We start from the raw sequence: 12,998 nt of genomic DNA, 5'->3' as shown, positions 1-12,998 counted from the left end.
TTGAATGTCTTCTATGTGATGAACTGAGAGTTCCAGAACTTTATGTTATAGGTGGAAAAACGTAAGTAAGCTCACACAGTTCCAGAACTGTGTAATGAGGGACTGTAATGGTATCTAGTGAACGAGGGGTTTTCTCCTAATGGAAGCTCAGATTGTCCTGTTAAGAAGTAGAATCATTTAATTTTAAGTATGTATTCAAGAAATTAATTATGGCTGTGCATTACTTTTTTCCTTTTTTCCCCCATTTTTAGCATAAAAAATTAAGTGCAGCTGTTATATTTGGAGGAGGAGATGCTAGGTTGATAACAGAAGAAAATAAAGAAGATGATAGTTTCTTTTCAGCTCCTGGAACCTGTGTTGTTGATGCAGGACTAACAGATTCACAGACTTTTATTCCTGACTCTCAGAAAAAATGGATTCATTCAATTATGGATATACTCCAAAGGTACAGAATTATTCTTTATTAGTTGTTTTTTTTTTTTTTAAGGGAAAGTAGGTTATTCTATATGTAAATTTTTCATACTCCACATAGTAATATAAAGGCATATACAGTCTCAAAAATGACAGAATGATCTTGGTTCATTTCCAAGGCAAACCATTCAATATCCCAGTAATCCAAGTGTGTGTCCCAACCACTAATGCTGAAGAAGCTGAAGTTAAATAGTTCTATAAAACATTCTAGGATTAACACCCCCCAAAAGATAACCTTTTCATCATAGGGGACTGGAATGCAAAAGTCAGAAGTCAGGAGTTATCTGGAGTAACAGGCAAGGTTGGTCTTGGAGTACAAAATGAAGTAGAGTAAAGACTAACAGAGTTTTTGCCAAGAGAATGCACTGGTATAGCAAACACCCTCTTCCAGCAACACAAGAGAAGCCTCTACACATGAACATCACCAGATGGTCAATACCAAAATCAGACTGATTATATTCTTTGCAGCCAAAGATGGAGAAGCTCTATACAGTCAGCATAAACAAGACCAGAAGCTGACTGTGGCTCAGATCATCAACTCCTTATTGCCAAATTCAGACTTAAATTGAAGAAAGTAGGGAAAAACCACTAGACCTTTCAGGTATGACCTAGATCAAAGCCCTTATGATTATACTGTAGAAGTGACAAATAGATTCGAGGGATTAGATCTGATGGACAGAGTGTCTGAGAACTATGGATGGAGGTTTGTAACATTATACAGGAGGTGGTGATCAAAACCATCCCCAAGAAAAAGAAATCCAAAAGGCAAAATGGTTGTCTGAGGAGACCTTACAAACAGCTGAGAGAAGAAGAGAAGTGAAGGGCAAAGGAAAAAAGGAAAGATATATCCATCTGAATGCAGAGTTCCAAAGAATAACAAGGAGAGATAAGCAAGCCTTAGGTGAACAATGCAAAGAAATAGAGGAAAACAATAGAATGGGAAATACTAGACATCTTTTCAAGAAAATTAGAGATACAAAGGGAACATTTCATACAAAGATGGGCACAATAAAGGACAGAAGTGATACGGACCTAATAGAAGCAGAAGGTATTAAGAAGAGGTGGTAAGAATACACAGAAGAACTATATCAAAAAGGTCTTAATGACCCAGATAACCACAATGGTGTGATCACTCACCTAGAGCCAGATACCCTGGAGTGTGAAGTCAAGTGGGCCTTAGGAAGAATTCCTACCAACAAAGCTGATGGAGGTGATGAAGTTCCAGCTGATGTATTCCAAATCCTGAAAGATGATGCTGTGAAAGTGGTGCACCCAATTTGCCAGCACATTTGGAAAACTCAGCAGTGGCCGCAGGACTGGAAAAGGGCCAATTTAAAAAGAAAGGCAATGCCAAAGAATGTTCAGACTACCACACAGTTGCATTCATCACATGCCAACAAGGTAATGCTCAAAATTCTCCAAGCTAGGCTTCAACAGCAAATGAACAGAGAACTTCCAGATGTACAAACTGGATTTAGAAAAGGCAGAGGTAACAGATCAAATTGCGAATATTCATTGGATTATAGAAAAAGCCAGGCAATTCCAGAAAGACATCTACTTCTGCTTCATTGACTATGCTAGAGCTTTTGACTGTGTGGATCACAACAAACTGTGGAAAATTCTTTAGGAGATGAGATACCAGACCACCTCATGTGTCTCCTGAGAAGCTTCTATGGAGGTTAAGAAGCAACAGTTAGAAGCAGACATGGAACAACGAAAACTGACTCATAGTTGGGAAAGGAGTACGTCAAGTCTGTGTATTGTCATCCCGCTTATTTAACTTCTGTGTAGAATATATCATGTGAAATGCCAGGTTATATGAAACTCAAGCTGAAATCAAGATTGCCGGGAGAAATATCAGTAATCTCAAGATATGCAGATGACACCACCCTAATGGCAGAAGGCGAAGAGGAACTGGAGAGCCTCTTGATGAAGGTGAAATAGAAGAGTGAGAAAGTTGGCTTAAAATTCAACATTCAAAAAACGAAGATCATGGCATCCAGTCCCATCACTTCATGGCAAATAGGCGGGGAAAAAGATGGAAACTGTGACAGACTTTATTTTCTTGGGCTCCAAAATCACTGTGGACAGTGACTGCAGCCATGAAATTAAAAGACTTGCTCCTTGGAAGAAAAGCTATGACAAACCTATGCAGTGTATTTTATAAAGCAGAGACATCACTGAGACAAAGGTCCATATAGTCAAAGCTGTGGTTTTTCCAGTATTCATATACAGATGTGAGAGTTGGACCATAAAAAATGTAGAGTGCCAAAGAATTGATGCTTTCTAATTGTGGTAGTGGAGAAGACGCTTGATAGAGATCAAACCAGTCAATCCTGAAAGACATCAACCCTGAATATTCATTGGAAGGACTGATGCTGAAGCTCCAGTACTTTGGCAGCCTGATGCAAAGAGCTGACTCATAGGAGAAGACCCTGATGCTAAGAAGGATTGAGGACAATATGACCCAGCAATCCCACTGCTGGGCATACACACCGAGGAAACCAGAACTGAAAGAGACACATGTACCCCAATGTTCATTGCAACACTATTTATAATAGCTAGGACGTGGAAGCAAGCTAGATGTCCATCAGCAAACAAATGGATAAGGATATTGTGGTAAATATACACAACGGAATATTACTCAGTTATTAAAAAGAACTCATTTGAGTCAGTTCTAATGAGGTGGATGAAACTGGAGCCCATTATGCAGAGTGAAGTTAAGTCAGAAAGAGAAACACCAATACAGTATATTAATGCATATATATATAGAATTTAGAAAGACAGTAACAACGATCCTATATGCAGTGCAGCAAGAGACACAGATATAAAGAACAGACTTTGGGACTTTGTGAGAGAAGGTGGGGGTGGGATGATTTGAGTGAATAGCATTGAAATATATATATTACCGTATGTAAAATAGATGAGTAGTGCAAATTCGGTCCATGAAGCAGGGTATTCAAAGGTGGTGCACTGGGACAACCCAGAGGGATGGGCTGGGGAGGGAGGTGGGAGGGAGGTTCAGATGGGGGACACATGCACCCGTGGGTAATTCATGTCGATGTATGGCAAAAACCACCACAGTATTGTAAAGAAATTATCCTCCAATTAAAGTAATTAATTAAAAAATAAAGATTGAGGACAGGTTAAGAAGGGAACGACAGAGAATGTGATGGTTGGATGGCATCACCTACTCAAGGGACAAGAGTTTGAGCAAACTTCGGGAGATAGTGAAGTTCCGCGAAGCCTGGTGTGCTGCAGTTCACGGGGTCAGAACTAGTTGCGCGTGACTGAGCAACTGAATAGTAATATATACAAGAATTATTACAAAGATTTTATTGTATATGGTTTGAAAATTTATTGTGACTTAGTATGCTTAAAGTAGAATAGACTTATCCATGATAATTTTCTCTCAGTACATATGTTATGCCTCTTTTTTGTTACTTTAATAAAATTTGCAGAATATACAACTCTTTATAAAGTAGTATTTGTTTTCCTCTAGATTATGTAGTTGAGAAAGTTAAAACTCAAATGTAAAATGTTTTCTGAAATAGCCTAGAAATGTATTTTTCCCTGGATGGTTAGTACCCATTGAAAATTTATATGAAAATTTTTATCCCTCCTGTATATATAGGCTACTATAGGAATGGGCTTCCCTGGAAGCCCAGTTGGTAAAGAATCTGCCTGCAATTCAGAACCCGGTCTGATTTCTGCGTCAGGAAGATCTACTGGAGAAGGAATAGGCTACCCACTCCAGAATTCTTGGGCTTCCCTGGTGGCTCAGCTGGTAAAGAATCTGCCTGCAATGTGGGAGACCTGGGTTCAGTCCCTGGGTTGGGAAGATCCCCTGGAGAAGGGAAGGGCTACTCACTCCAGTATTCTGACCTGGAGAATTCCATGGACTGTATAGTCCATGGGGTTGCAAAGAGTTGGACACGACTGAGCGACTTTCACTTTCAGTTTTCATAAAAAAGCAGAAAAAAAAAGTATCAAATATACTAGAATAGTGTTTGTAATGGGGGAGGACCATTTGAAATCACTAAAGCAAGGATTTTTTTCCTGGACTCTTTATTTATATTAATAATCTTTGAAGTACAAAGTAAAAAGTCAGCCTTGGCAGTCTGTTGACTAAATTCTTATTCACTTAGTAAAAAGTTATTAGGGCTTATGGTATTCATATGTCTAAAATGTCCGTAAATAAACAAGCTGTCTCCAGTATTCATTTTTCCTATCCCAGGAGTTCTACTGACCACGAAGGACTTTTTAAAAAAATGAATTTGCAGAAGTAAAAAGTAATACTTCAGTCTTGTGTCGCATAAATATTGTGCTTAATGGAGATGTAGTAACTGCTATGAAAAAGGAAATACCTGTGTAACAAAAGTACCATCATATTACTACAACCAAAATGTCCTGTAATTATGTTTTAGGCACTGGGGATATAATGATAAACAAGATAGCCATGGTTGTCTAGAGGAAAAGACAGATAGAGACAAGTAAACAGATAACTACAAATGTATATAAGGAAGCAGAGTAACAGGGCGGGGGGAGAAGTTTATTCTAAATAGAGAAAGCTTCTTTCAGGCAGTATTTTACCTATGACCAGTTTTTAAAAGACATGGCAGACAATAGCAATAATAACTTATTTACTGTAAGCTGGTCCTGTTCTAAGCATTTTACATATATTAAGAGGTATTTTAAATATTTAAGCCACACAGAATCCTGTGTATTTTTTTTGTCATGATTCTCATTGTGCAGAAAGGGCAAAAAGGGATTTGAGTAGAACACGGGGACTGATGAGAGGAGCCAGCATGTTAACCCGCGGAGTCTGGTTCCAGAGTGCATCCCATCTTGCTGCCTTTCATGTATAGGGACCCTGAGGTAAGAACGGAGCCTTACCTCCGGGTAAGAGGGTGCAAGGGTGCAAGATTGCTCAGAGGCTAGTGACCAGATCATGAGGTGACATTTTGTTCTGTAGTCTTCGGGCCCTGTTTCAGTTTGGTTTTGGAGAGAGGATGATTTTACAGTTTGAGAAAGACTATCACTTAAAATAACACCTGTCCAGTTAGTCTAAGCCATTGATTGTCATGGAAAGTGCAGTTATATCAAACCAGTAACTTCAGCTATTGACTGAATTTCATACAGTCTGCCAGCATTGGGATTGGTTAGTGCCATGGTTCTGTTGATTAGTTGTCAGAAGTGGGTATAGGATATCAGTTAAATATCTCTGAAAAAAGTTAGAAGTCTAGGGGAACAATATAACCCTGATGTTTGTCCTTGCTGAGATATGTTCCCAGTATCTTAGCCCAAATTCAGGAACTCTTCTTGTTGCTGATTTTTTTCTCTTTATCCTCTCTTCCTTTGCTTTCTCTTCTCACCTGTTCCATGGCTTTGCATAAAATTGAATGAATTACAATCTTTGGATTATATGATACACTGTCATCATTGAACTAAAATAACATATTCATTTTATTCACTAGTTATTTTAAATAAATTTCTATTATTGTCAACTGTTGAGACCATCTTTGTATGTTTCCTGCCGGTACCTGTGCAGGGTTTTCTTTGGGATGTATCACTGCATTACTAGGGTTAGAACATTCAACAGTATCAAACTGTTGGCCACGTTATGCTTCTACCCATGCTACATAAGAGACAAAGTTAGATGCACACCACTTTCCAGACTTGGCATTTTCAGACTATCATTTTTGCCAGTTTAATGGATATGTAATCATATCTTGTGATTTTGATTTATATTTCTCTGATCATAAGTGATGGCTAACACTTCTTCAAATGTTTATTGGACATTTAGTTTTCTTCCTTTGTGAAATACATGTCTCTCGCCCAGTTTTCTATTGGGATAATTGTATTCATTTTATTAAGGTACAGATTTCCCCAGTTTTATATGTTCTTCTGTGTGTGTGGTGTCTGTGTATGTATATTAATAGTTCTCTATAATTTTACTACATGTGTAGGTTTGTGTACTCACCATAGGTCAGATACAGAACAGTTCCATCACCACAAGAATCCCTCATGTTGTTCTTTTATAACCACACATCCCTCCCCACTTGCCACTCCCTGTCTTTAAACTGTGGCAACCAATAAATTTGTTCTCCATTTCTAAAATTTTATTGTTAAAAATACATATTTATAAATGAAATCATAACAGCATATATATACCCTTTTAGAATTTTTTCTTCACTCACCATGATTCCTCAGAGATTCATCTAGGTTTTGTATATCAATCCTTTTTTATTGCTGAATAGTGTTTCATGGTATCAACAACCATATATGGATATTTTTAATTACATTTTCCAGTTTACTGTTGATGTATAGAAGTTCAGCTGACATTGATAATAATATCATATCCCACCACCTTGTCAGACTATCCTTTATTTCTAATTTATCTGTAGTCTTTTTTCCTATAAACCATATCATCTGTAAATAATATTTCTCCCCTTTTTAATTCTTATGCCTTTGGTACTGCTCTCTGTTATTCTCTTTCTCTCTTGGTTTTGGACAAACTGGGACATCCAAAGTGGTGATAGTAGCCACATTTATCTTACTATTGACTTTAAAAGGAATGCTTCTAGTGTTTCTCCATTTAAGATGATGTATGTCTGTATAACATTGTTATGAAATGTGTATTTTATAAGGCCAATCTTTATAACTAATTTTCATAATATAGTATATAGTTTCAGAAGTGTTGGTAGTATAGTAAATTTTGAATTGCCTAAAATATTAAGTAGGTATTCATATATATCATTTGATGATACTTTTTAAAATCTGTTTTTTTTAGTGTTGTTATAATTGCACAGAGTTCAAGTCGAAGTTAAATTGTTGTTTAGTCCCTAAGTTGTATCCGATTCTTTGTGACCTCATGAACTGTAGCCTCCAGGCTTCCCTGTCCTTCCCCATCTCCTAGAGTTTGCTCAAACTCATGTTAATTGAGTCAGTGATGCCATCCAAACATCTCGTCCTCTGTCCCTCCCTTCTCCTCCTGCCTTCAGTCTTTCCCAGTATCAGGGTCTTTTCCAGTGAGTCAGCTCTTCGCATCAGGTGGCCAAAGTATTGGAGCTTCAGCATCAGTCCTTCCAATGAATATTCAGGGTTGCATTCAAAACAATGAATGTTAAGCATTTGAAAAATACCTTTAAACTACTTTAGCCGCTTAAAATACATATGCATATGTATATATTATTTATTCTGTGGTATGGATATACTGCAGTTTGTTGAATCATCCACCCATGAAGAATGTATGCGTTTTTTCAGTTTTTGTTACAAATAAAGCTGCTGTGAACATTTGTGTACAGGTTTCTGTGTAAGCGTAAGTTTTCATTTCTCTGGAATAAATGCCCACAAGTGCAGTTTCTGGATTTTATGGTAATTGCATATTTGTGTGCCCTTAAAAAAAAATTTGTAGTTCTTTATATATTCTTGACATTAATCTTTTTGTAACTTTTATGTATTACAGAATCTGTTACCACTTTGTAAAGTATCTTTTTATTGTGTTGATGAATGAAAGTCCTTAATTTTATTATCCTAAAAGTTAACTATCTTTCATAGTCAGTGTGTTTTTTTTAATTTTACTTAAATCTTTTTCTACTCATAGATCAAAAAGATATTCTCTTCAGTTTTTTTACTAATATTTTGATATTTTGTTTTTGAAATTTAATCTATCGGAGACTCATTTATTTTATACCAAGGGACTTTACATGCATGGGAATGGTTTTGGCTTTTGTCTGTTGCATTGAGCAGTATAACTGTACTTGTACCAGTACCACATTGTCTTAATTACTAGAACAATTTAAGCCTTCGAATCTAGTAGGACAGATCTTTTCTTTCTGCTCTTCAAAAGCATCCTGGCTATTCTTGGCTTTTTATTTTTCCGTATACATTTTAGTCATTTTTTAAAAAACCTTACAAAGAACCAAAATTTTTCATTTTACAAAGAAAAGTGAAGCATTTTTCAAATGTTAAACATTTGAAAAAGACCTTTTTTAAGCTACTTCAACCACTTAAAATATCTCTGTAATACATAATAAAAAGAGTTTTAAAGCTCTTGAAACTTGAGGTGTAGTTTCTATATAGCATTATTAAGTTAAATTATATTTGGTTTATGTCATTATTCACATTACAGAATAACAAAAAATGAGTTCACCATAAGATTCCTTTAATAAGATTCATTAATACATGTAAATTTGGTCAAATGATTTGATTTACTAAACATAAAATACATATTTAGATGTAATTTATATATAGTTCTTTGTACTTTTTTCCCCTCCTTCTCTCCACCCCCCCCCCACTTTTTATTTCTCTCTTTAAGTCTTATCTTAGGATTCTAGTAATCATAGATTTGCTTTAAAAAATCTGTTTTATTGCTTCATCTGAATATTACTGTTCTTAGTGTGAAAATTATAGTTTTAGAACTGGAAGGATCTGTATCCCTTAGCTTAGATCTGTATTTTACAAGTGAAATAATTGAATTACTAAAAGGTGATGAACTTGCACAATGTAATGTTGCTCCAGTGAATAAGCTAGTACTATATATGTATGTGCAATTCTCTCTGTACCATTAAATTGTGATATCACCTGAGGGGAAAAAAGGATAGATTCAGTTGATATCATCTTAATAAAAATTGTTAATTTTAATATATTATTATGCTTAAACTATTTTATTCTAACAGGCGGGGTCTTAGACCTATTCCAGAAGCAGAAATTGGATTAGCAGTTCTTTTTGTTACTACAGAGAATTACTGTGATCCACAGGGCCAGCCCAGTACAGGTAATTAAAATATTATTTTATTGATTCTTCAGCAACTTTATATGTAAATAGATGATAAGCTGTATGTACATTATACTTGCCAGGGTGACCATTTTCACCATCTTTTAAAGGTCATATGTTTATCCATTCATTTATTCATTCAGTAAATATTTGTGGCTACTAAGTACTTGGCACTGTTGTAAGTACTGAAGGAACAGTGGTGAATAAAGTAAACAAGATACCTTTACTGTGGCAGCCCACTCCAGTACTCTTGCCTGGAGAATCCCATGGATGGAGGAGCCTGGTGGGCTATAGTCCATGGGGTCTCAGAGAGTCGGACACGACTGAGCGACTTCCCCTTTCCCTTTGTATCCTAGAAGTCAGGATTCAGACAGTTAACAAGCATCCACATCTGATAAGTTCTGTTAAGGCCAAGTACAAAGGGAAGGCTGAAACAAGGTGACCTGATAGAGACTGGGAGTAGGCTCTTTTAGATTGGGGGTCACGTATGGTCTCACTTAGTATGTCGTGTTTGAGCTCCTCATGTCCTGAAGTGATGGGGAAAGGCAGCGATGGAAGGATCTCGATAGCAGAATTCCAGGTAGAAGGAACAGATCACAATCACACCTGTGTGGAGAAGGGATTCCAAAGGCCCCGAATGGAAGTGGGGACATGGGTAGAAGCTCCTGTGGAGGTCCAGTTGAGAGGGGCCTGGTGCCTTGGACCAAGACGGGCAGCACAGCAGAGAGCAGAAAAACAAACGGAGGCCAGGTCTTGGAGCTAGGCCCAGCAGGTCTTGCCTGTGTAGGATTTAGAAACAATTTAGATCTAGTCTTTTGGCATGAATAACTGGTTGGATGAGGGTGCCATTTATGGAGATGAAGAATACATATTATAATCATCTCCACATTGACTATTACAAAAGCCATTTTACGCAGAACAACTATTACCCTTTTTTAAAAAACACACTCCCCTGCTTTCTTGATAAGCTGATGATGCCATTAAGAAGGTGGTTCATTTATTTTTTCCTTCTCACTTCTTTACCTTAGATATGCTTACATTTATTGTCCTTTCTAACTTTTCTTTGTCTAGCTATGAGTGCATCCATTCAGTATTTCTTTATACATTTATTTGCATCCTAGATTCTTTTTAATAGTTATTTATCAGCAGTTACTGGACTTGAACCAAAAGACAAGTTATGACAGCACCGCCTGATTATGCACTCCAGGCTGTATCACAGGAGGTATCATTTATATTGTAGCCCACTGAATGGCACCTATAGAATCGGACAGTGTACCTACTGATTGGCAATAGTAGCTGCCGTTGCTTAAATTTGCAAAGTTTGCAGTGCTTTACATATGGCATTCCAATTTAATATGCAAAACAATCCTTTTAAGAGGGATGACATTTTTGCATTTTATAGGTGAGGAAACTGATGTGCAGAGAGGTTAAGAAATTAGCCAGAGGTCACATAAGAAATAATTTAATTCAAACTGACTCTTTAAGTCAAAGCTGTTATGATAATATTCTATTGCTTTTGTGATTGATGGTGTGAGGGTTACTGGAAGCAGATATAAAAGGATAGACAGCTAGTCCTTAGATTTTATGATTCGGTGAGAATGTTTATTCACCTGAAATCTCTACCCTTTCCCATGAGTGCACTGGATATACTTCGGTCTGTAAACAGTTAACCTTCAAATACAGTTTTAAGAGCTTGTGAAGTTTTCATTATAGTTGTGGTATGGTGACTGTTTCCTCAAAATTCGTGACTGAGATTCTTGGAATTTATCCTTAGAGTCAGAAGTAAAGTATCTCTTCAGCCTCTTTTAGAAAACTACTTTGATGTAGATACCAAAAGTGAGCCATATTCTTGGAGAAACTGTGCACTGGAGAGCTCCCAACCCTTTAGAAATAGCATATACTGTAGATACTATTTTGTTGACAGTGGATTTCTGTTCTGTTATAGAAAAAACAAAACGCTATGTATAATTTCAGATTTTAACAACACAACAAAAATATGTAAAAACAAACAATCATTGAGTCTATGTGAGTGGCTCCCCTTTCCCAGTACCTGTTCGGGACAACTGTCCTTTGTTTTTCTTTCAGAAAACTGGTTCTTAGTTAGGTGCTTCAGAAACATTTTTTAAATACAGATTCACATTCTGTATAATTCAGGATATTGCGGGATGCAGCCAAGGCATCAGATTTTTTTGGTTTGTTTTGTTTGATTTTAACCTCCTGTTTATTATATAAACTCCAAGAAACTAAGAAAGGACTGAGCTAGAGAGGAGTACTCAGACCATCAACTTCAGTCATTTTTTACTCACCCAAGACCTGAAATTCTCCCTCTGTAGCTTCTGCTCGTGGGGCTTGCTACCATCAAGATCCTGCCCTATTTGAACCCTTGTATCTTTCTTTCCTGAGGGCTGTTACAATTGCCCCCATTGAGAGTCCTGCCTCCACATTCATCTGTACAGTTAATTTTTCACTTTGCCACTAGAATCACTTTCCCATTTCCTAAAAACTTTTGCTTGTTCTTATTATCTGTCAAATAAATCCTTAAGCCCTTTGTCTAGATTTTTGAGCTTTCAGCAGTTTAGCTGTGGCCTATCTCTTCCCATCCTCATCTCTTGTTTAGTGTACTTCCCCTAGAGGTATATATGACATGTTTTTTAGAATTTCTTAATTTATTTGGGAATAATTCTCACTTAAAATAAAAGAACTCATGTATAATATGCTGTATTTGTATGTGTGCCATGCTCCCTGACCATGCTCATCATGGTCCCTGTTCCTAGAGTGCCAACACTGCTCTTCAAAATCCGACTCACTTCACAAATGCATACCTCCTTCGTGAAGTTTTTCTAAGTTTTTTTTCCTCTCTCACTACTCTTCTCCAGGTTAATTATTCTGTTTTCTATATCCCAGTAACTTTTTTTGCATTCCAGTTAGAGTTTCTTTCTACTTTGAAAAATCACCAGTTGTTTCCATGCCTGTTTCAGCCACTAGATTGATTGTAAGTTTTTATTAATTTTGAATTCTCTGATATCACCAAGCATGATACTTGTTTGTAGTTGATATGAATATTTGCTTAATTGAACTAAGTTATTGGTACATAAGATTATCTTTGCTTGAATGGGCCAACAAAGTTTTACCATTTATCAAAATTCTTATTACATTTCTGCTGTTAGAAAGGTATTTATGGCCAGAAGGTCCTAAGAGATCATCTAATCGTTCTAATAATAAAAGGTAAGAGACCTGAAGGCTAAGCAAAGTTAAGGCCCTGTAAATAAAATGGCCAAGAGCGTGTGTGCTCAGTTGCTAAGTCATGTCTGACTCTTTGCAACCCCATGAACTGTAGCCTGCCAGGCTGCTCTGTCCATGGATTTTCCAGGCAAGAATACTGCTCTGGGTTGCTTTTCCTCTTCCAGGGGATTTTCGCAACCTAGGGATCAAACTCGTGTTTCCTGCATTGGCAAGCAGATTCTTTACTTCTGAGCCTCCTGGGAAAAGCTCCAAAATGGCCAAGACAGTTCTAAAATTTGGGTTTTCTGACTACTAGACCAGTACCTTTTCTATTGTGTTATTTCATATGGAAACATGGTCATAACAAATTGGTAAAATCTGTGTTATAATTTCTTGCATATATTCATAGGTAGGTCTGTGTGCGTTCTAAATCATAGCCATCTGACTTAAACAATTTTACAACACAGCTAGTTTGAGGGGAACAGAGTGAATACATTTCCTGCCTTTTCTTCATCCTTTGTTTCCT

At 36.9% G+C, this 12,998-nt stretch overlaps 1 protein-coding gene across 12 annotated transcripts in view; it reads left to right on the top strand.

The window, feature by feature from the left end:
• The window catches only part of NBN (nibrin), a 55,569-nt gene that overhangs the window by 18,513 nt on the left and 24,058 nt on the right, over positions 1 to 12,998 (top strand). For 10 of the 12 annotated variants that reach the window (XM_086335869.1, XM_086335871.1, XM_086335866.1 and 7 more), the window contains 2 exons: positions 252 to 445; positions 9,153 to 9,250. In XM_086335869.1, the coding sequence (XP_086191995.1) occupies positions 429 to 445; positions 9,153 to 9,250 (115 nt within the window). In that variant the 5' untranslated portion in view covers positions 252 to 428. Of the gene's footprint in view, positions 1 to 251; positions 446 to 4,105; positions 5,350 to 9,152; positions 9,251 to 12,998 lie in introns of those variants that run through there. The other 2 variants (XM_086335873.1, XM_086335872.1) reach the window with 2 other exon arrangements.

Source organism: Bos grunniens, chromosome 14 (assembly GCF_055505025.1).
Source record: "Bos grunniens cultivar Pamir isolate PY7600 chromosome 14, Bosgru_T2T1.0, whole genome shotgun sequence".
Lineage (NCBI taxonomy): Eukaryota > Metazoa > Chordata > Mammalia > Artiodactyla > Bovidae > Bos > Bos grunniens.
This window is presented reverse-complemented; position numbering and strand designations above follow the sequence as displayed.